This window comes from Tinamus guttatus, unplaced genomic scaffold (genome assembly GCF_059628265.1).
Source record: "Tinamus guttatus ecotype Peru unplaced genomic scaffold, ASM5962826v1 Tinamus_guttatus_pri_ptg000389l, whole genome shotgun sequence".
Classification (NCBI taxonomy): Eukaryota; Metazoa; Chordata; class Aves; order Tinamiformes; family Tinamidae; genus Tinamus; species Tinamus guttatus.
The window spans coordinates 340,488-363,842 of NW_028288923.1; the positions used below are offsets into that span (position 1 = coordinate 340,488).

At 41.3% G+C, this 23,355-nt stretch overlaps 3 protein-coding genes across 4 annotated transcripts in view; 1 reads left to right on the top strand and 2 right to left on the bottom strand.

Annotated features, from left to right (window-relative positions):
* Positions 1 to 11,049, top strand: part of LOC104577404 (thymidine kinase 2) — a 63,070-nt gene extending 52,021 nt beyond the window's left edge. The window contains exons 1-10 of one of the 2 annotated variants that reach the window (XM_088530839.1): positions 2,790 to 2,844; positions 3,764 to 3,798; positions 4,605 to 4,679; positions 4,990 to 5,043; positions 5,738 to 5,827; positions 6,364 to 6,437; positions 8,777 to 8,865; positions 9,153 to 9,232; positions 10,458 to 10,538; positions 10,916 to 11,049. In XM_088530839.1, coding sequence (XP_088386965.1) covers positions 5,744 to 5,827; positions 6,364 to 6,437; positions 8,777 to 8,865; positions 9,153 to 9,232; positions 10,458 to 10,538; positions 10,916 to 11,014 — 507 coding nt within the window. In that variant the 5' untranslated portion in view covers positions 2,790 to 2,844; positions 3,764 to 3,798; positions 4,605 to 4,679; positions 4,990 to 5,043; positions 5,738 to 5,743 and the 3' untranslated portion in view covers positions 11,015 to 11,049. Of the gene's footprint in view, positions 1 to 2,789; positions 2,845 to 3,763; positions 3,799 to 4,604; positions 4,680 to 4,989; positions 5,044 to 5,737; positions 5,828 to 6,363; positions 6,438 to 8,776; positions 8,866 to 9,152; positions 9,233 to 10,457; positions 10,539 to 10,915 lie in introns of those variants that run through there. The other variant, XM_088530840.1, reaches the window with a different exon arrangement.
* Positions 183 to 2,868, bottom strand: LOC104577397 (chemokine like factor). The gene is made up of 4 exons (XM_088530843.1): positions 2,806 to 2,868; positions 2,281 to 2,439; positions 1,603 to 1,698; positions 183 to 581 (listed from the first exon to the last, which is right to left on the bottom strand). Exons 1-4 carry the CDS (start codon positions 2,866 to 2,868, stop codon positions 477 to 479), a joined length of 423 nt encoding a protein of 140 aa, XP_088386969.1. The 3' UTR covers positions 183 to 476.
* A 4,811-nt stretch (positions 11,050 to 15,860) lies between the features above and the next one.
* LOC104574320 (uncharacterized) lies at positions 15,861 to 19,282 on the bottom strand. Its single transcript, XM_010221576.2, has 2 exons — positions 18,962 to 19,282; positions 15,861 to 17,389 (listed from the first exon to the last, which is right to left on the bottom strand). The coding sequence occupies exons 1-2, from the start codon at positions 19,280 to 19,282 to the stop codon at positions 15,905 to 15,907; spliced, it is 1,806 nt and encodes a 601-aa protein (XP_010219878.2). The 3' UTR covers positions 15,861 to 15,904.
* Positions 19,283 to 23,355: the final 4,073 nt, after the last annotated feature.

Genomic DNA, 23,355 nt, shown 5'->3' on the forward strand with positions numbered 1-23,355 from the left:
GTGCCGCGCGCAGCGCCGGCCCCGCAGCCCCGAGGACGCGGGCACGAGAAGGCGCCGGCCCCGAGCGGCGCGGCCCGGCTCTGCAGAGCGGGAGCGGGGGTAAGGGCGAGAACAACCCGCTCACACAGCAAATCAAGTCTTACCCTTCAAGGGTATTTAATAAATACTGTTAACTAATCCGGTTAGGCTCATTTGTATTTTCATTTTTTATTAGAGGAAGATAATTATAAGATTACATTTTCATCTGTGGGAAAAAAAGCATTTAGAAAAACACAGTGATGCTTAAATCAGCAAAACTGCAACATTGAAAATACTTAAGTGCAAGAATTATTAATACTTATGAACAAAACTTGTGAAAGGGTATAAAAATACATAGGCAATTCAAAAGTGAACACATTAAAATACAGATTCTTTAGAAGAACGCAGTAACACAAATGCCTTACTGAGAAATTGCTCTTTAGCTAACAAGGTAGCTCTCATCTGGTAGGATAATTCCTTTCTCTGGGTCCACTAAGGCTGATCTTGCGGAAAAGAACAACTGCATCTACAATGCACAGAACAAGCAAAACAAGGCCCAACACCTGCAAGTAACAACAATAAAGTTAGTTTTCTCATATGAGCCTCCTGTTAAACTTCATAACCTCTTTTATTGTAATGACTCATCTACAGCCTCTCAAAGAAGCAGTGATTACATCTCTCCAAGCTGGTTCTTGCGTTCTAAATATACACATGATTTGTGACAACTGATAAGTTAATATTTAACTGGCATAAACCTTTCATGTAAGTGATTTTCTTTTGATGTGATCCTAACAGCCTACACCCTGATTTTGTTTGGTGTTTGCCTGAAGACTTGGAAATAATATGTCCTCCCTGAAAGCCAAGCTAATGCTGTTTTATCCATGATGATGCTTTTTATCCAAAATGAAAATTCTGCTTTTTTTTTTTTTTTTTTAAGGGCTGTTCTACTTAATAGCTTTGGCCAGAAGCCAACATTCATAGAAACAGCCCTAGAATTAGGAGAAAAAAAAAAAAAAAAAAAAAAAAAAAAAAAAAACTTCCTGTCTCCTCAGAAGCTCTAAATTAGAAACATACCTGAAACTGAGGAAAGTATATATAAATATTTTAAAAATATAGAGCTTCAGGCAGGCAACTGGAAGGAAAAAAAACGTAGGTATTTGTAAAAGGCTAACTCTCAGGATTCCCCGCAGAGCTGACTTTCTCAGCTTTTGCCCGTCAGTCTGGTTCCCCATGCATACAAAACTTTTTCGTTCAAGCATGTCAATATTTCAAAATTGAACTACCAGATCTGCTGAGAAAGGCTACGTAAGCTTTTGAGGAAGAGAGCAGTTCAAAACAGTTTGTGCTCTAAGAACGTGGCTGAGGGCAAGTCTGTTTCTCCCAGCATGAAAGATATCAATTATTTTACCCAAACCTGTGGTTTTTTCAATCTCTCTGTTTAGTCTCCTGCCTTCATGTATTCTCCTGACTTCTGAGTTTATTCTTCCATGACATTTTTTTTTCCCTTGTTCTGGTCAAAATGCTAAATTCAAATCATGCCTCCCTTAATAATTTAATAAATTCATTAGTAATTCTCCTACTTACTCCCCCAACCAGCGTCCCATAGTTTGTCTTGATTATTATGGCAAACAGGCACACAATTAGGAGAAACACAGCCGCAATCACCGAGTTGAAAATATCCTGAAAAAAGCCAGTGGAAGCAAAATATTTATTCTGTAACACATACCTAAAGAATATGAATAGCTCCCAAAGTAGTGCGAGTAGTACAACTAAAATATAGTTGTCTTTATGAAAATAGGATTAAACTAATACTCAGTTATGATCTGTAGTGACACCCAATGGTTTGATGTTAAAAAGAGCATTGATGATCTATCTTCATTTGATTTTTTTTTCTAGCAGTGAAATCTACAAAGTCAGGCTATAATGTGACAGGTTAAACCAGTAGATTAAAAAAATGGAAGGTAAGAGAACTCATTAAATACAAAGATATATTTAATTTGTGATAGATAAAATGACAATAAAATCTAATAAAGAAAAACAAATGAACTTTATTAGTGGATGGACTGTTAACTGTGATAAACATATTATTTAAAAAAATATGCAAAAGAACATGATCTCTATAGGGTAAAACTGGTATCAAATGAAAGTACTACTTTTGTTTTATCTTTACAGAAATGATGACTGAACCGAATGAAAATAGCTTCCATGTGTGTTTCCACACACAAACCCAGTTCACTTTGACAAGGGCACCCCCATACTTACAGCCAGAGGCCAAAAGAGCCATTTCATCTTTTTGTCTAGTTTTAGTAAGTACAGTAGGAAAAACAACAAAGTGATGACAACTTCGATGACCGCAAGCGCTGTGTAGGCTTCGTGGGACCTTGAAGCAACAAAGCAGATGAATGTGGCCAGAGCCATGAGCTGCGGGAACGATAAAAGCAAAGGAGCCCTCGCTGCCGTTAACCGTCGCTAACGGCGCCTCACGCGCGCCTCAACTTCCCGCCGCGCCTGGCCCGGCTGCGGCAACGGCCGCCGCGGCGCTGGGGGAGCCTCGCTCGGAGACAAGCGGGCGGCCCGGGGGCTCCCGGCAGCTGCAGCTCGGCAGGACGCGCAGGGAGCCCCGCGCTGCCGGCTCGCGGCCGCGGCCAGCCCTTCCCCAGCGCCCCCGGGCTTCCCGACGCGCTTCTGCTTTTCCGCCGCGGCCGCTCCCGCCGCGGCACTGGCCCCCCGGCCACCCGCGACGCCCCGCGCGGTGCCTGCCCTCCCCGCCGCCGCCACCGCCCCTACCATGCGGGCGATCTTGATGGCGCCGCGCGGGGAGCGCGGGTAGGCGCTGTCCACCGTCCCCATGGCGGCGGCGGCGGCGGGCGCGGCGGGGCGGGGCGTAGCGGGGAGGGGCGGGGCGTAGCGGGGAGGGGCGGGGCGTAGCGGGGAGGGGCGGGGCGTAGCGGGGAGGGGGCGGGGCCGTCGCCTTTAAGAGGCGCCGTTCTGCGCACGCGCGGAGGTGTGGCGGAAGCGCGCGGGCGGAAGCGGAGCGGCGTCCGTGCGCGCGCGGTGGCCATGGGCCATGTGGCGGCTGGGCGCGGCCTGGGCGCGGCGCGGGGGCCGGCGCGGGCTGCGCGGGGCCACCGGGCCGGGGCCGCCGCCCGCCCCCTGGGTTCCGCCCGCGGAGGGCGCGGAGCGGCCGCGCCCGGGCCCGGCCCGCAGCGGACAGTGTAAATGGGGCGGGCCGGCGGGGGCCGGGGTGGCGGGTGCTGCCCGCGCGGGAGGGCTGACGCGCATTATTAATTGTTCATTATGGCTGCAGCTGGAGTGCCCAGTTTGCCTTTGTAATTCTAGGGCAAAGGCCTTACAGAGCCTTTGCGCGTGTAATTTTGAGCCTTAAGGCAAGCGTCGAAGTTGCTTGTCTTGGTAGTGCCTTAGAATGTCTTCCATAGGGAAGGCTTCATAGTTAAACCCTTGGGGGTGGCGGGCAGGGCCCTGACTGCTTGGCTTAAACACCAGAACCAGCTCCCCAGTAGCGACAGCGAAGTGAGGAGCCAGGAGTGTGTCCAACCTGCTGTGCCGCTGCAGGCACCAGCTGCTCAGCTCTCCGCAGCCCGAAGGACCATGTGGGGCTTGATTGCCCATGTCAGGTTTTCTGAATTACCATGGAGAACCTAAAAAGCTTGTAGTTAAGAGAAATAGTATGATTGAGTTGTGAAGATCTCTTTTTTGCTCATAACCTTGTTTATTTTAATTCTAGATAAACAACTGATAAAAGGGGAAAATAAAAAGAAGGTAATAAGTATTTGCTTTTTGCTCAGAAAGCTATGTAAAATATGCAACCTCTTTTTTTGAGTCTATCTGCACCTGGATATGCTGTTTTACTGAGGGCTGTCTAGGGGGTGGGTCTGTTACTGAGTCTCTTACTCATTGCAAAAATCTAGTTCTGTAACTTACAGCAGAACGAGGAGGGGCTGGTAGGATGTATGATATTGGTGCAATGCGAAGTTGCAGTACTGGGTCAAGTTTTGTATGTGTAGAATATTAGTCATCCTTTTACAACTCATGTTTTTTCCTTTGTAGATTTTAGTGCCCAAATTGCTGTAATTGGAATCTAATTGTTTTAAGCTGTAAATTGTAGGACAGCTGTACAAAATTTCTTTTCTTCATTTTAGAAACCTGTCCAGTTAAAATAAGCTATTTAATGAATCTTGTTATTCAAGAAATGTATTTGATGGCTGTTGAAAAGATTCCTGCAGTTGGCCCTTAGTAGCAGTCGAAAGCTGTAGGTGCTGGGCTGCAGGGTGGCAAGCAGTGGTGGTGGGTGACCCTCTGGCAGGGGCAGGAGGTGGGACATGGGGGGACCTCAGGGTGCTGCTGCCCCTGGCTTGGGAAGGACACAGCTGGGACACGGTGTCAGGGAGAGGAATCCTGGGGATTGTTCCCCTGAGGCTTCCTATGAAATAGTCCATTGATGCTATAAGGAAATCATGTACTTTATCAGGGAAAAGAATGTATGAAAAAAGCGTGTGTTTACATACACCATTCATTTATTTGCACTAGCATATCTAGTTTTCAAAGATGATACTGTTTTTCATCAGATATGTATCGAGGGGAATATTGCGAGTGGAAAAACAACATGCCTGGATTATTTTGCAGAAACTACCAGCATTGAGGTACTGATTTTCATTTGCTTTATGCTCGTTTACATTGTTAAGAGGTGAGTTAATCTGTAGGTTAGAGTTTATTCCTCTGTAAATTAGTAGCAACCCAAAATACACTTGTTTGCTTTCTTAGGTAACAAAAGTAATCTTAGATATATGTTGTAATAATCAAAGTAATATAAAGTCATCAAAGTCAAATAACCCTATACTTACATAGTTGAGGATTTCAAATCTAAAGCATGTTTAATATAGAACACATTTTTCACATGTGTAGGTGTTTTTTTCATACTAGTTTATCTCTCTCCCTTTGTACATGTAAAAGGTTTTGACAGAACCAGTGGCTAAATGGAGAAATGTTCGTGGTCATAATATTCTGGTACGTGGCAGAAATAAATTCTCTAATCATTGCTCTTTGAAAAAGGCATGCATGAGTTCAGACCAGTCAATGAAGCTGATAGGAAAGGTGTGGTTGTAGTCTGGTAGAGCTAAAAATACAGCTCACAATGCAGAATTTCTTCTGTTTTTTTGGGTATGCATAAAATGTGGTTTCAGCAAGTCTTGATCTTTGAGTAATTTGGTGGTGATGGCCAGTGCATTCACAGAATACCTATTTGCAAAATCAGGGAACTTGATCAAGGCACTGGGGTTTGGTTGCATGAAAGGGGATGTAGAGAGGAGTTCAGACAAGCTACTGGATTATATTGAGAGTCTGAGTGCACAAAAATATATAGCAGATATATTTTTTAATTACTCTGTGTCTTTAAACTGTGTCAAACAATACTTGTGTGTGATTTTACACAGAAGTACAAAGTAACTCTGATTCTGAAGTGCATATAGTGAGCATCTCCAATACCCTACATTGATAAAGACTGGGACTGTTAATTCTCACATGTGTTTTGAGAAAAGCAAATGATTTAATTCTTGTCAATTCTGATAGCAGCATCTTTAGTAATTCTGCTACTTCTAGCAATTCTGTTGTAGTGCAAGAGCTTATGAAATAAACAACTTTTCTCCTCTGTTCAACCTAATAAAAAAAACGGGCTGCCTTTGCTTTCTATCCCTAACCCCAGGGCTTAATGTACCAAGATGCATCAAGATGGGGGATAACATTACAGACATACATACAGCTTACCATGTTGGAACAGCACACCAGACCAATGGTAACTAACTATTTTTTCTTATATTTAAAATGCTTGAGATAGTAAGGTGTAGCTGTGGGTAATAAATATTTTCTTTAGCTTTGTATCCAAAAATAAAGATAAGTGTTTACTTGAATTCTTTGCTTCTGTAGTGAGTATGAATGTGTAGTCCAAAGACAATGCTGATCTGCTCAACACGTGCTCATGGAGACATGGAATATCTGTGTCATACCTGTGCAGAGCTTTTACTTTCTCCCCTAGTTAACACCTTCAGCTGCTGGATCAAATGCTTCTGCAGTTACTTCTGAAACTTGCTTATGAATAACAGTTTAGTTATGTGGGGGCTTAATAACGCAGTGACCATAAATGATAATAAAATTTGTTTTTTATGTTTCCCCTCCCCCCCCAAAAGTGATCTTTTATAATCACAAGAACTGGAAGAATTGCAAGTGTATGTATTCTATAATGGAAAAGACATGCTCTGTAATATAAGCTTGAAAAGAAGCGAGTGTGCTGGGAAATGTAAACTGGTCAGTGACTATAATTTTATTTTGTAGATTTCCTCTGTAAGAATGATGGAGAGATCAATTCACAGTGCAAAATACATTTTTGTAGAAAACTTATATCAAAGGTATTTATATGGCTTTCTACTTTACTTACTTGGCTTAATTAGGCTTCTCTTGTTTTGTAATAGCCTATGAGCCTTTTAGCCTGTGCAATCTGTCAGTTCCATAGTGAAGTGGCAGTGCATTGTGCATAGGCAGTGTTGACATTATCTCTAAAGAAACCTGCTAGAATAAGAACTGCAGTATGTGGCCCTGACTTTAGTGTTCTTCAGAAGTACACTGTGTATTTAAACCTCCTTTCATGGAAGTTATCTGCTCTGCAGCTGAATACGGAAGTCTTACTTGAATCAAAGCAAGCAAATACTGAATACATCAAAAACGTGGCAATGGAGTGAGTAACACTGGGGGAGCTAGGCAGGCAGTGTTCATTATCCAGCTTAGCATCCAGGCTTGCTATCGCTTGTAGATAGGAACCCAAGCAATGAGCATTCAAATCTTGTTCTGTTGCTCAGATTTAGGTGAAAAAAGAACTCCTTGCTGTGCTAGTGAGTAAAGGAAAAGCAAGAACTGTTTTCCTGTAAGTGTCATTTTCAGTATTAGTCTTGTTTCCTTTTTCTTCATGTCCCATGCACCAGACCAGAGCTTACGCATGGTTTGTGTTGGGTCCATTTTAGAACAAGCAGGCCCAGCTTATTTTGTTCTTGGAGGGATGAGATTGCAGCCTGAGCTGGAAAGAAAGCATTTACTACCTGGCCTGTATAGAACCTGTCAGTCTGAACTAGCTGCAATGCTAAAATAAAGCATTTATCAGCACTGATCTCTCGTTTGTTTATAATGTTGGCTTTACATGGAAAGCTGTATGTCATGGCTTAAGGGTTTTTTTCAGGGGCCTTCAAAGGCAAAAAAAAGCTTCTTTTTGTCCATGGGGAGAATGGCTGCATGCCACATGGTGGCATCTGTGCTATGTAAGCGCTCAGTCTGTTGCAGAAATTGCTTCAAATGCTTGTGAAAAGGCACAGGAAGATGCTAGACTATCAGGAAGAGACACTGCTTATCACAGCCTGTATAGAGTGAAAATATAACTGCATTTTTTTCATGTTTTTAATTTCTGATTTGCTTTTCATTGCAGACAAAGTACTTTTGTCCCACAGACTGTTATCTTTGTTACTAGCAGGTTAAGTCTGCACATATCAGACTCTCTGTATTAACTTTGTAATAATATTAGAGGCAAGTAAGATGTTAGGCCATTTCTGCATTTTTTTCTAATGTTGGACAGCCAGCGTTTGCTTTGTTTTTTTGTTAAAATAAGCTAGAAGCCAGTAGATAAATTCCCAATAGCAAACCAAATTGTGATATAAGGGTCTGGAAAAGATACAGATTTTGAAAAAAGAAAAATACTGGCATGGAAATTAGGCATTTTGCATCAGATTAAAAATCAGTAACTCCATCTCTCCCATATCCTGTCTCCTTTGGTGCCAAGTAAATGAGGAAATCTTTGGAGTTGTCTTTAAGTGTTATTTAAAGTATTGCAACTGGTTCTAATCCATCTGATGGAGATGGCAGGAGTCTATCAACCCTATCTTTTTGCATTTCTACTGCAGAGAAAGCATGCCCCATTTAGGAAGGAGTATGTTATAATGTGTAGACAAAATCTAAAACTACTAATATGCAGATATTTAGTATTGGAGGATTTTTCAGATTGCTATACTGCTAATAAAAACATAGTCTTTAATTCTTAATATATCATATGTAGAGTCCCTTTTACATGAGAGTTCTTCATATTCTTACTGAGAACTTTGGGATGGTTATCCCCAGTATTGTCTGTACTCTCTGAATACTGAGGTCAAATTGAGCATCTTGAATATTTCATGACTCTTATAAACATTTTTCAGTTAGAGTAAACATTATTTATGTTGTGTCATTTTTTTCCATTGCTTGGTCTTTCAGTTTCCCTAATGACCTTTCAGTGCTGCTTGGTAAATGAAACCTTAATGGTAGTATACAGCAGAGTGGTTCAGATATTTGCAGGGATCCTGATGTAAAGAATATTAGTAGTAAATGTCATTGATACTAATTTGTTTTTACTGTATAAATGTCAATATGATCTTTTTTGTAGTCACAAAGTAGTTATTTCTTGAGTGTAGTAGGGAGATCATTAATAATTGCAACTTTTAATGATAGAAGCATTGTACTACTCAGTATTTTATTTAAAAAATATTTTAAACTTCTTTCTTATGAACAATGCTTTATGACATGTTTAATGTGGCTGGCAATATTGGTCTGTTTTATTTCATGCATGCTCAAATATATTGGGAATGATTTTAGTTAGATGGAAAAAAAACTTGTATGTGTATTGATCTCTGCATACTGCTCAATGAATATAACTTTTGTTATGTTTGTCCAGTGGAAAAATGCCAGAAGTGGATTATGTTGTCCTGACCGAGTGGTTTGATTGGATCAAGAACAATACGGATGTGTCGGTTGATTTGATAGGTAAAGTTATGATGGGATCTTGAGGGGCATTTTTGGGCAAGCTTCTTTGCTTTGCTGGGAGGAAAAAGTTTCTTGGGTCATTGTTTATGCAATGTGATAATGCTTGTGATGTGTGGCATCAGCAAACATTAGTTCATGGGTGGTTCATGAATTGATTAGCAGTGATGCCTAAGTGGACTTCAGTGGTGACCTACATCAGTATTCTTTCCATCTCTACTATTTGAAGTAGGTTTCTTACCTTTCAAAGATGATCCTTAAACAGAAATATTGTTTTTTTGTTATGGCAGTCTATCTGCAGACTTCTCCTGAAGTTTGTTATGAGAGATTAAAGAGAAGATGCAGAGAAGAGGAAAAGATCATTCCCTTGGTAAGAAGTTCCTTCAACACTTGTGGTTACAATGAATTTGAATTACCATAACTTAAAAACAGTGATTATATGTTTAAATATTAAAACTCTATCCTGAGTGTAGTGCCAAAATGTAGTGCAGCTATTTCCATTACAAACTAAAACTTTGGAATTAAATTTGAACTATTTTCTAAAAGTGATGTATTATATGTACTAACTTCCCAAGTGTCATGTTTCAGTAGATCAGTCTGACATCACTCACCAAGTGAAAAAATAATCAAATGTTACAATTCTTTAAGATGTAAAAAGCCAGTTGCTTTTTTATCATGAACCAGCATACATATACCCAGGTAAAGCACGAATACCTGTGTGTGCAGATGGTGAAGACTTATGTGGCTGTTTCCTATAATCTACTATTATCAGGATGTTTGTGCATGAAAAATATTTTTGTTGTATCTAAAAACAAGCATCTTGAAAATCATTAGCATACTTAAAATACAAACTATACAAATGGAATGATTGGTTTCCTTGTCACAGTTTGTAGAAAAGCCTTGCATTTAAACAAGTCTTCCAAAGAAAGCCTTACCAGAAACAAATGTAGATACAAAAGATGTGCTGTGCATTATTAGGGTGTCTACTATTGTGTAATTCAGTAGTAACAACTCTTAGTTGAACATTTATGAGGAGATAGGGCTGAATTCTGGGTCATGTGAAATTTTGCCTTGCAGAATAAGTACTAGCTATAGAGGCTCTAAAGAGATACTCTGTTACTTTGCAGCACCCCTTAGGGAAGGGGCAGCTAGTTATAAATCAAAAATATTAAGCGGTCTCTATGAAAAATCTAATTGATGACAGGCAGAAATGCTTTTAGAGAAGATGAGTTGAATTAGGAGGCAATGAACTGTGAACTTTAGGAAAGTGCATTGACACAGGAAATGCCTTGTAGATATTCATTGTAGTTTTGCCTTTCTGCATCTCTCTTTGCCCTGTAAAATCTTAAACCCAATTACATCTATAGGAGAGAATTGTGGTTCTTGATCTTACGATGTGCTCAGAGCTGTTGAGTTTTTTTAATGGAGTAAAACTTTATATGGAGAATTACTTTTTGTCAGAAACCTTCTGATTCTTTCTTGATTTGTCAAGAGAGATATCCAGCATTATCTTTTATGTCTATTCCCTAAAGAATATACTGGAATTGCAAAGGTTGTTCCTGTAAGTATATATTATTTGAATATTTATTTTCTAGGAATATTTAGAAGCTATTCATCAGCTCTATGAAGAATGGTTGATTAAACAGACACGTTTTAAAGTTTCTTGTCCTGTTCTTGTGAGTATAACTTTAGTTATGACCATTTAAGGATGAAGTTTATACTCTCAGAATATTTAAAGTGTTATGTAGTGGTGAAAGTAAATAAATCTGCTTTTATAGTAACATTTTGAAAAGGAAAATCTTTAAGTTTATAATATCTGTACTGTATATCATTGAAGTACTGTCTTTCTGCTAGGTGGAATTAACAGGCTGTTCACTGTGGGTATGTGTAGGATCCCACCTGTAGGTTTTCTGTGAATGCTAAACTGAAGAGCAAAAAAAAACCAGGACTTCTAGAAGGATTTCAGTTTAGCTTCAGTCGTAGTCTTTTTTGCTTGAGATGAATCGTGTTTTACAGGGTCTTTATTTCTAATGCTTGCATTCTTGCTTCCAAGGTTATTGGAGCTGACCATGACATGCAGAAAATGGTAGAGAAGTATGAAGAAAACCGGGACCAAATACTAAACCCATATAATATGCAGCACTGTTTATAGAAGTCTGTTTCTGTATTTTAAAAATCATGATTATGAAGTCTGATTTTGGAGGAGTTCCTAGTGTGCAGTACTTCCTACTGTAACTTTTTTTGCATTAGAATTATGCTTTGGAAGATGTAGACTTTTGGTATGTTTACAAATATTTCATAAACAGAATATAAGCTAATTAAGCTCATCAGTTCTGCCTGGCTCATCTATGGGTATTGCTTGATTTGTCATTGCTGCTGTTTCCTATAAATAACCTAAACAATTTTCTTAATGACAATCCTATTTTTGTAATTGAAAGAAATTGTTCCATGTGAGAGGTGAGATGTCCTCTATTATTAGAAGCAATAAGTGAAGTACACTAGGTAAATTTTGTTGTTTCATGATGGATTTTATTCTAATCCTGCTTATATTAGTGCAATCTCATTGAATTCAGTGAAGTAGCTTCTGATTTGCGTAAAATCACAATGATGTTTGTCCTGCAGATACCTGTGAGCTAGTAGTCTCACTGAATTCGGTAGCACTAAAAGAATAATGTAAAGTGAAGAGGTGTTTGCAGGATGGGTCTAAAGAGTTTTTGGAGAGATTTTTAAAGAGCTTATTCCTCAGTAGTTTTCATTAAATTACTGGCTCTACCATGGCCAAGTTGAGGACTAGTGAAAACACAGGGTGCACAGAATGGTATTTGTTCCTTTCATATGGTAATGTAAATACTATAATTGCTTTCTTAGCTATTTTGGCTTCTTAGATACTTTTTTTCATGGAGAACTATTTTCTAGAGAACGGAAAAATACAATGGAGACTTTATTCTTGCCTTTATATTAGCAAAATTGCTGAGTTGCTTTTCATTTCTGCTTTGCTTGCTTGAGTGTGCATAGTCTTCACCTTTACAGCCTGTAAAGCAATAGAACTCTAGCTTTAAAAAAATAAGATTTTACATTTTAAGTAATTACAGTTAATGAAGCTCATGTGGTGGGATAGTAGTCATTGTTGAACCCTTCCTGAAATGTTCAGCTCTCTTCTGAAAGACCCAAAGAATTCTTTCCAAGGAAATAGTTTGTAAGTTTCATCTGCAGTTTCTTTCTAACTCCAATTTGATCACAGGTTTTAGAAATAAGTGACATATATAGGTAGGGATGGTTCAAGGTGGTGACAGTTCAGTAAAATGCACTTTATTTGTTCTGTAATAAAGAAATTTTAACTTATTTTCTTCTGGCTTTTAAAAGCTACTTATTGATTAGATCTTTTTAATGTTCCTTTTTTCATTATATCAGAACAACACTTTGGAGGTTATTGCTCACAATTATAATAAAAGGAGTATAAATTATTTAAATAACACTACTTAAAAATGGCAAGTGTAAAGGCTACATAGGATGCTGCGTATTTTCATAAATTTGCATACAGGAATCTTGGGATATTTAATAAGAATGGGGAGCAAAACAGAACAGGTTGCTTGATATATGTTTTAAATGTATTTTTCAGTCTGTATGAATGTGTAGATACAGCATGTGTAGATTAAAAGTATTTAAACAACCACAAATAGCTGTTCTAAGCCTTTTGTTTCCCCAGTTGATGGAGAAAGAGGGCATTTGTCATTATCCTGATATGTATTTTGCCAATTTTGCTTTTCAGCAAGGCACAAAATAACAGAAGGTACCCTGCTTCTGCAAGCATACTGAGCTTCAAAATCAGTGGAATGGATCATATAAACCAATTGCAACTTTTGTGTCCATCTTTTAAGAGATTGGCATACATGATAACTTAGTTGTGCAATGTAAGGATCTGAGCACCATTTTAGTAAGTGCTGTGTAAGCTTACACCTGGAAGGTCTGTCTGAATATGTACAATGTTTGAATGGGGGAGTGACAAGTGGGAGGAGCTGTTACCTGTGCTTTGTGTGCATGCTACTTGCATTTTTGTGTCAAAGGGCTTTGAGTTGGATCTTCTACATCCTAAAGCTTTGGTAACTGATCTATGTCCTCACTGCTCCCTTTTCGCAGTAAGGATTTCACTGTGAGTGTGCTGCTTGGTATATTCCATCCCATTCCTCATTTCAGATGTTTTTACTATTTAAATCGTGTGAAAAGGAGCTTTGTGAGATTTGATCAACTATCTTGGAGAACTCTGCTCACTTTTAATGGGTGGGCCCTTTAGCCTTGATTTGTAGTTTACTCGTAAACTGAAATATGGTGCAACATGTAGGAAGGTGCATCCCAGTGCATGAATTAAAAAAGTTTTTGTTTTGAGACCACTCTTAGAAGCACATGCATCTTCCCCATTTCTATCAACTCTGCTTTGTTTGTTGTAAAAACTTCATTTGTGATTCTGAAGCAACTACTAGAATGGCAACTACTTGCTCCTTTAACATTTGGCTTTTTTCAGGTTTTTTGAATGTTTCACAAAAATCTGGTTTTGGTTCCTGGTTTTTAAAAGCAAAAGGTATGTTTTAAAGCTATGCTGTGTGTGGTGTGTTTTTTCTTTCTTTTTTTTTTTTTTTAGCGTTTGCTCCAGACAGGGCATGACTCTGAGCGATATAAATGCTAAGGGGGGAAATGACTATTTTAAGAGACCTAGTGGGAAAGGAGGAGAGTGAATAATACTGTTGGCTCCCAGGGTTTTCAGCCTGAGCTGTGTCTGCACTGATCAGAAGAGAATTTCTCTAGCCTAAGGTTTAGGGGCTGAGCTGTTTGGAGGGTTTGCGTGTGGCATATGAATTTGGGAACAGCCTTGGCTTTGTGTCTCTTAGAGAGACATCCAATCAGTAACTCCCCATTCAGTCCATGGTCAGTCAGTGAAAGCTGACAGCTCACAAGAAGGTCTGCCTGTATTTCACCACCCCAAATCTCCCTTGAGAAAGAGGCCCAGACAACCAGCACTCCTGCTGGCTGGCAGCAGTACTTAGGTGTTGTCTTAAGTTAATTAAGCAGGGTACAGTGGTCACTTGCAACAGGGACAGGAGGGCACTGGCTAGAAATCACAGAATCCCTTTTGTCTCTTCCTCTTTCATTGACCACTTACAAACATGATGTCAGCCCTGCTTCTCCCTGGCCCTGTTGGTGCTGCATGAAGGAACATGCTTTAGAGCCTATTAAATATGTCACTTGTCTCTTCAAGTGGTTTTCAAAGCTAGTCTCTTTGCAGGAGTCTGTAACTTTGCAATGGAGTTTTTGCCGAAGAGATCTCAGAAATTTGGGAATAAAAAAAGTGTTAATAGAAGACCTCAGAAACTGCCATTTTACAGGAAGACTTAAAGATGCCCATGTAATAGTGGAGAGTTCAGATGAAAAGAGCTTAGAGATAGAGGTACTGTCCCTTCAAAATATAGGCAGACAGAACAATTAATAGTCCTGGTGAGTCTGCTGTGAAGAGGGAAATTTCATTTTTGATCTAAGTATGCAAACATTATCAAATACTGAATTCCTGGAATGTGGCCATTTTATATTCCATTTTATATATAGGTTTTCTGCAACTGCTTGTTTAGTGGACTTTGTTCAGAAACAAATACATTAATATCCTCAATCATAATATCTCCTTGTTTTCCTGTGATTTGGTAGAGCTGAGGTGCAGTATAAATCAGTTAGTGAGCCAGGGCTGTGCTTGTTCTTCTGGAAGACCCTCTGTAGCTGTACTTGTTTTCTGCTTGCCAGGTTACTCCTAAGCTCTTGGGCATGGGAGACCCAGCTCCAACACTTTGCTCAAAATGGGGCAGTGTGAAAGATATAGGTACCTGTTAGGTATCATGGAGACAGGCAATTTTGTAGAGGTTTATGAGGAAGAATTAGTATTCTGAGCCTTCAGCACTTCTCCCAGTAGATGTTAACTGAACAAGGGTTTTAATGAAGGCCAGAAATAAAATCGTTATGAAACGAAGTGGTGGCCTTGAGTTTCCTTGAGCCTTGGCTCTTCGTGTGTAAGTTGCTATTAATTACTCTTCCCCACTGGAATTTAGTAAAAATAAAAAAATGTGATGACAGGTATATGGATCCTGTAGTGTTGGTAGTTATCTAAGTACTTCAGAGAGCATCTTCATTTGTAGTGAGAAGTTTGCAATCTTAAATTAGGAGTTCTCAGACAATTAACACAACATATGATTTAAAACAGCATTTTAATTAACCCCACAGGGGGAAAATTATTAGCAAGAACCACAAGTAGGTATGTCAAAGAAGAGCAAGGAGGCAGTGATATGTATATTTGTAATATTTGTCTTCCCCTAAATTCCTACCTCAAACCAAAGGCAGTTTTGTTTTTTCAAATGAGCTTGGTCAAAGTTTTATTCTTCCTACACTGTTGGGATTAAGTTATGACAGGACTTCAGCAAGTTGTCCAAAAAGCAGAAGATATTCCATTTTTAGCTCCAGAGTTTTTATAGTATAACATCTTTGCTCCCCTTTGAAGTTTTTGACATGGAAGTCCATTATAAGCAATAAGGATTGAAGTGCTGCTGGAAACATCAGTCACTTTTACCAAGAAGCAGGTTGCTGAAGTTGTTTGAAACAGTATTAAAATAAGCTGTTCTTCTAGGTAGTATTTCAAAAACAAAGCATTGAAGACTTTATGCTGAAATTGCAATACAGCTGCATTTCCTTATCTTAATGCAAAGTGTATTTAAATTTGTATTAAGTATTTTTCCAGAAAGGCATTAGAGGTGACAGAGGTTATCAAGTGTTAAGATTCCAACTGCAGTTGCACTGAGCTGATGGTGTAACAATCTTGCCTCCTCCCTTTCCTCCTCAGCTCAACCCTCTTCACATACTGCTTCACCTACAGCATATCCCCCATTATGGCTCTAATACTTACTGGGGCCCTTCTGATTCCCACCCCACCTTCTCTCTGACCATTGCCACAAGTGAGGAGGAAAAAACAGACATCTTTAATGCACCAGTAGAATTAAGTATAAGACATTCCCTAGTCAATTTTGTCAACAATGACATAAGGCTCCTGGATTTCATTTATTTTTGAATGATAGTTTTCCCCCTTTACTTCAGCAAATGCAGGAGAGTCTCCTTCAGGCTGCAGCAACAGGTTTCTTCTGCCCTGTGCATGAGGGCTGCTTGTACTTGGAGACTGGACATGAATACTTTGTGGTGGGATGTAGGTGGGATTAGGTGGCTCCCTAATGTGTCTGAAGTGTCCACAAGCTTTGTGAGTGGCAGGACCATGCATTAACAGTCTCTTATTCTCAGATCCATTGGTGGGGTCCTCCCTGTTCCTAACAGAACAGCATAGATTTGAAGACAGTACAATATGTGCAGCTGGACTACTCTGTGTCTGAGCATTACTTGGGTGTGCACAGTTTAGTTTAGAATGATTAAAGTCTCTTACACTCCTGTCACTTGTACTTAAATATGCTGTTGACTCAGGTTGCCCAGTTTCTTCTACTGGATACATTACCTCTTCTTGAGCTTCCTTGATTTGTAATTTAGTAAAGGTTAAAGACAGCTCACAAATTTCCTTATCCTTGGGGACCCTCTGGTCGGTGACAGATACAATGTCTTCGTACGGCAGAGACTGCAGCTCATTGGGTTCATCTACAGGCTCTGGGTCTATGCAGTTTATGGCATCGCTAATTTTTGCCTCAATTGATTCTTCAGGGACTTCTTGAGCTTTGTATTCCAAATTGCTTTTATTGTCACAAGAGCTGTTGGCAAATGCTGCAAAGGCAGGCAGACCACTTGCTCCTGGCAAGAGTGGCACAGGTGGGATCTCATTTTCAGTTGCCTGTGCAGTGACTGCCAAAACACATTCTTCACTTAAACTGCCTCCTGGCTTTTCCTCAAAAGCTTTTTGAGAGAGATTCTCACTGAAAATAGGTGTTTGTCTTATGACAATGTCACTATATTTGATCAAGAAGTCCTCACTGTCTGAGCATTTGCCCGGAAAGTGCACTGTGTTGGTGACTTGCCTTTGGTGTTCCTGAAGCCTGTTAGTGGATTGAGTAGCTGCTAAGTGAAACCTGTTGTCTTTGATCTTAAGGTTCCTAAGAGCTTCAAAGGATTTATCACTGTTAGTTGAAGACTTAGGCTGAGCAGCAGGGCACAAAGGTGTCTCGCTGTTTTCTTTGTTTTCCAGATTTTCAGAGTCTTTTCTTGGGAGTGTCTTATCCTCTTTGTCCCCATCTCCCTGATGCCAAATCATCTGTGTTCCTTTCTGTAGGGTCTTCTCCAAATTGCCTTGTTTTTCGTCGTTTGTCATTTCCAGCATGATTTCACACTCAATTCTTGCCAGGAATATTTCAAATGCAGTCTGCTTTGTTTCCTCATTGTTTCTCTTTCTGACAAGTGAAAACTCTGTTGCTGTTGTTGCAACGTAGCCTATTTTCTCCAGCACTGTTTTTAATATGTCATCTGGGAGCACAGATTGAATATAGTAGACAAAATTACCAGTGAAGGTCTGAAACAGAATGCAAGATTGAGAAACAGATGAACACTGACAAAACCCATAAAAGGCAAGAGACTTCCTAGAAACTCAACTTCAAAATTATTTTAAGTTTTTCAGAAAGTATTTTCCTATACGTCTTGCTGAGTTTTGAACTAAGTGAAGTTTTTCCAATAGTGTTATTTGTCAGTCTCTCAAATACTACAGCTTTGGTGCTAGCATAGTAATTTCTGAGGAATCATGCCAGTTTAAACTAACAACTGGCATACTGGCCCATAGCTTCAATATTTAAAAGAAGAAAGATTTTGGTCAAACTAGAAAAAATGAGAATAAAGAGTGTGTTCCACTGAAGAATGTAAGATTTCTAAACAAACGAAAAAATCATGAAATAAATCACTGAGGCCTAATCTTTTCCTAAAGGGAAAAAAACCACAATACACTTATTAGTCACATTATTTAATCTGTGATGAAACTATCATTTTCTTCTGGGCTTAGGCTTCTGCTTTAACCTTACTAAATTTACAGGGTTAAGTTGCTATTTCTTTGAAAACACCTTCTTTCACTTCCAAGGAATGTTCTAGAGGAGGATCTAAAACATGCATGCCTTGCACAAACTCTTCAGAACTTTACTTGCATAAATGTTGCTACTGTGCAACAGCTAAGGAACTGTTGAATGCTTGGCTGCATGTTGGAGCTAGCAAAGGCCTAGATTTTAATGTAAAATTGTTTTGGGTTTTGCATGAAACCCTGTGACGAGACAGGTGTTGACCAAAGCATGAAGAGCAACTTCTGGCAAGTCAGGCCAGGATAGAGCCAGGAACACAAAGTCAAGGATTTCACAACCTGTGTTCCTTGTTTTCAGGCTGTCCTTGAGACAGACCTAGCTACTTCGTGACACAAAGTCAGACCTAAAAGTGGTCCCATAAGTGCAAGATTTGGGAGTAGAACAAAGCAGACCCTGCAAGAAGGCTGTAATGCAAGGTAGGACAGTTGTTCTCAGCTAAAGCTGTCAGTGACTTTTGTTCCCCTGCTCCTGGTCCCTGAAGCAGGGAGCAGGGTAGTGGCACCAGTGCTGGGGGAGGCAGCAAACAGGCGCATGGAGGGGGTTTTGATCAGTTCCTTGGTCATGGACATGGTTTGTTCTTCTACTTGTGCCATTCAGGGCACTTGTTCTAGGCCTCCAGCTGGCTCTGGCAGGTTCCCTGCCTCTTGCACTCCAGATTACATACTTTTCCTGGATTTTTTTCCCCGGAGAACCATTATGTTTTAAAATTTCTTTTTGTTTTTAAAGACACCTGGATTTCTTGTTGCCTGGAATGCAGAATCCCCTACCTGTGGGAATGAGATGTAGGAAACAGTAACCTCCAGTTGCCTTAGAACTCCCTGTGCTTCCTGAAAGAGGAAGGAGGACAAAAACAGCTTCCCCTGTCCAGCATATGTTGCTGTGGAAAGGGAAGCAGACCTGCAGGTTGTGTTCTGGGAGATTTAGCTCAACCACGGGTGGGTTGTAGGAGGTTTTGCTCAACCACGGGCCTCTCTGCTCTTCCTCCTCCGTGTCCCGGCTGCTCGGCCCGGCGGCGCCCCTACCTTCAGCGACTGGATCTCCTTCCTCCAGGGGCAGAGCAGCAGGTTGACGCAGAGCAGCTCCAGCACCTCCAGCGCCTTGAGCAGGTCGCGCAGGAGGCCGCGGCCGCAGCCCTGCGCGCGGCGGGCCCGCCGGCACCGCTCCGCCACGCCGCACACGTCCAGCGCCCCGCGCCGCTGCGGGCCCAGCAGCCGCCGCGCCCTGGCCTTCAGCGCCGCCTCGTCGCACGGCGCCAGCCGCCCCGCGGCGCCCTGCGCGCTGTAGAAGGCCACGTAGTCCCGCAGCAGCGCCCGCTCCTCCGCGCCCGCCGCCGCCTCCTTCATGGCGGCGCCCGCGCCACCCTCCGCCGGGCCGCTCACCCGCCTGCAGGCGGCGCCCCGCCATTGGCCGGCGCCGCGGCGATCCGCGCGCCCATTGGCCACGCGCAACGTCGTTCAGCGCGGGGGGCGGGCCCCGCCGAAGCGAAAGCGAAAGGCGGCCGCGCGCAGGGCGCCCCCTGGCGGGCGCAGGGCGCCACGTGCGAGGCGCGAGGCGCCGCCGCCGGGCGCTGAGGAGGGGCCGCCCGGGCGGCGGGGCGGGGCGGGAGGCCGCGCTGCCGTCTGCCGTGGCGGGGAGCTTCCCACGCTGCGTGGAAACGCTGGCTCGCTGTGGAGATCACCGGGGCTCGCTTTGGCCAGCCTGACCTCCGGCACGTGGGCGGCGGTGTCGCCTCCCCGGCGCCGTGATGGTGGCACCTGTGAGAGCCGCGAAACGGTGCCGTGAGCGGCCTCCCTGGCACCGTAACTTGTGCCCAGAGCAGCGGGACTTGTGTCTTCAGCTTCAGCCGTGCTGATGCGACTCGCCGCAAGCGTAAGTCCAACCTGGTGCTTCCTTAATGACTCCTCTTGCTGCGGGTTTTTCTTGTTGATTTAAAAATGTTGGTTTCTGGTGCTGTTCGCTGCTCGGGCTGCCTGGTTTCCTCGGTGAGGGAAGTCTCGGGTTCAAGTCGAAAGTGACTGGGCTGCATTGCAAACAAGCTGGCTTTAATTCTGACTTCTTCTCAAGTAAGGGAGTTCTCAAAAAACAAATGTTTGTGATAGTCTTTCCAAGTGAGATGTCAGTAGGCAATACTTTTGTAGAGTTCACTATGGATAATTACTATATAAAAAGCAGCTTTACTCTGTTCTCACCATGTACAAAACTTCGCTGATCTGAATGAGAGGGTCTGACTTGGTGTTTCTGCACATCGACTCCCGCAGGGAAGACTGTTTTTTTTCTTTTTTTAACCTTTGCAGTTCTCTTTTGTATATGGAATACTTAATTTTGTTAAATTTCAGGATGTTTTAGCAGAATGGTTCAGGGCATCTTGCTTTGTTGCTGGCTCTTGAGGTTATTTTGCTTTTCCATAAAGCGTGTCTGTATATTCCATAACGTGGTGTGTACTGAGTCACCAGATCGGGCTATCACCGTAACGTTGTTCCCTCAAACAGTCTCCTAGTGCAACCTCCGAGGATGGGATTTCTGTTCCATTTTTTGAAGGTCTTGTTAAAAGCCAATATGTTATAAATGTTCCCTAAAACGCTGGCTCGATCATAGTGTGCGTGTGGTGCCAGCCCCGCGCTGCTGCCAGGGCAGGGCTTTTCCATGAAAACACATGCCCAAAGGCCACTTGCATTCCCCTGAGCTGTGCGGACTCCTGTCTCACTCCTTCTGTAACAAAAGCTCTAAGATGTTTTGCAAGACGTTTTGGTGTTTTTTAGACTTAATGATTTGATTAGCTTCAATTAAAGCTAATTCAAGCCAGTTCAAGGCAAAAACTTAGTCATTAGTCCTAAAAGAGAAGGCATAGATTTGGTTAAAAAAAAAAAAAAAAAAAAAAAAAAAAAAAAAAAAGGTTCCAGGTTTACAAATAAACTATTACAATTTCCCTGGAAATTATAAAATTCTTTTTTTTTTTTTTTTCATTTCCATGGGAGGATTTTAACAAAGGTTTACTGAAATAACATCGCTATGAGATGCAGGAGACGAAGTAGAAGGAACGGGGTCCAAAACACGAACGCTGGGCACGCGCTGGCCCGCGTGGCACCCGGTGGCACCCTGTGCCCGTGACCCAGCGCTGCTGGGCTGAGCTACAGCCTCGCTTGGTGAAGCGGGCAGAGGGCAGGGGAAGGCCGGTGCGTGTCCCAGAACGATACAGGCGCGATAAAACCACAGCAGCTGTGTGGAATCCGTGTATTTCTTTACTAAAAAAATTTATGTAAATTTGGTATACTAAAAACTGAAGCAAAAGAGATGGCTACAGGTGTACAGTATTATTAACACTTAGCATGTCCAAACAGTTTTCTTTCTGATATTAGCCATGTAGAAGGGCTGTGTTCAGCCTGTTTTTAGGACAACAGAAGTTTGGATAAATTCTGATAGCAGGGTAGGAATTTCTCAGAGTTTTAACTTGACTCCCATTGAACTCAGGAAAGGCTCTATCAACTTTGTGATACTGAATCTTAAGTATTCACAAAGAATTAAAAACTATATTTTTATTGCATCGGATCTGAGCACTACTCTGGCAGTAGCAGCAGCTTTACGGTTGCAAGCTTCTCTTTCTAGTATTGCCTGTCTGCAGTAGTAAATGGATTGGATTTATAAACTGTTTTCACAACTTTGTTGGATATCACATAGAAATATAGAACGGAGAATTCTGAGTCACTCCTGTAAGCAATCTTGGTACTGTGTGACTGAAGATAGCATACTATGAATTAGTAGTTTGCTTTCTAAAAATACAGTATATAATGAACGAAGTGACCTTTTATGCTATGTTCAGATATGAAGTAATTTTGAATAGAAACTTTTTTATCAAGATAACCTGCCTATGCATTTAGTGATTGCTTGCAGAAATGCCATGATAGTTGTACTTTTTTTTTCCTTGAATCTTTGATCTTTGCTTTTGAGGGACCACCCCAGGAGCACCACGTGCTCCTGTGTTTTGGGTGAGCGTGGACGCGTGTGTTGTGACTGGCCTCTGCGTCCCTGGCACCAAGACGCCGGCGGGTTTCCATGGATGGCTGCAGTGCTGGCCGCTCTGTGTGCTGTGGATGTGCTTTATGAAGCAATGCACCGCAAGAGGGAGTAGGCAGCTATTTGGAAATAATGCTGCTAGGTAAAATCCAGTCACAATACTAGGGATCTCTTAACTCTTCTCAAATGAAAAAAGATTTTGATTAGGTTTACATAATTTTGGTTCTGCAAAGGTTTTTAATCAGGAATTAAAATACAAATTTCCCATTTTCACAAGTGACCTGGTTAAAATTAGGTGTCTGAAAAATCTTCTATTGTTTCTGCAGATGGAAAGTTAGTAGAAGAGCATGCAGTCCCTGTCCTGCTAAAGCCAAACAGCTGAAAGGATGTCCCCAACTGCAAACAGCTACGGCAGCAGGGCCCGTCCTGCCACAGTTACCCTCTGTGCTCTGTTTTGCTTTATGTTGCTGTACCAGTAAAACAAATGAGTGTATTTCAATGTTGGTTTCCTTTTCTCGCCCTAATACAATGGTGTAGAGTTTTGTCTGTCTCGTTGCAGGATACTTTGTATCCAGCACATTTTTTCCAGCTGGTAGTTTATGCAGTGGAATCGTTTTGTGTCTTACAAACCTGAATGTGAAATATCACCTTCCCCCAGCAATACCTACTAGCTCTTTTTTTTTTTTTCCTATGTAAAGTTGTAAATCTTTATTGCTTTCATTATCGTATACTGGGAATACTGAAAATCTTGCTGAGCTGTGAAGAAATTCTCTATATTATCAAAATAACTATCTACTCTTATCTACTTAGCAAAAAATGCAACTTACCTTATCCTTTCATGTTCACATGACTCAGTAATAATGAAATTTATATAGCAGTAATAATCATATAATTGCTTCCCATCTACAGATTAATTATAGTTGTGTCAATCTTTAGAATATTGAGTGATGATTACAGTTGAAAATTACTTTGTATCTACAGAAAACTGAAGTGCAACTTTAATGGCTTGAATGATGCTTCCTTTCAAGTATAGTTGTATATTTATCATATCCATATTGTTCAGTGGGGGTAGGAAACTGAAGTCCATTTTTTTCAGTGTAAAAATTAATTTCTTTTTCAGTGGAAATGCCTTTAAGGGATTTAATGCAGATGAGACTGGAAACTCTGCTAGCTGACACCGGTTCAGGAGGGGGTTTAGTCTCTGTGTGGAAATAGTTTGTGGTGCAAGATTGAACTCTCGTGTCTGCAGTTTCCCTGTGCTGTTCCTGCTGTGTGCATCTCTGGCTGCTGTCCATTTATTAAATGAATGTGCAAGGAGTCCACGTCTGTGAGCAGATACTAGATTTACAAGTAGCAAAATTTTGGTAAAACAGATTTTTTTTTCTTCTGTCTCTCTCTGTCGAAA

Bases quoted from the DNA above. Each gene is read 5' to 3' on its own strand.
- LOC104577397 (XM_088530843.1), bottom strand. From the start codon at position 2,868: ATGGGGACGGTGGACAGCGCCTACCCGCGCTCCCCGCGCGGCGCCATC. The intron at 2,440-2,805 runs GTAGGGGCGGTG...TCGTTCCCGCAG, and splicing joins CCATCAAGATCGCCCGCATG to CTCATGGCTCTGGCCACATT. The intron at 1,699-2,280 runs GTAAGTATGGGG...GGCTTTTTTCAG, and splicing joins GGCTCTTTTGGCCTCTGGCT to GATATTTTCAACTCGGTGAT.
- LOC104574320 (XM_010221576.2), bottom strand. From the start codon at position 19,282: ATGAAGGAGGCGGCGGCGGGCGCGGAGGAGCGGGCGCTGCTGCGGGAC. The intron at 17,390-18,961 runs GTAGGGGCGCCG...ATTCTGTTTCAG, and splicing joins AGGAGATCCAGTCGCTGAAG to ACCTTCACTGGTAATTTTGT.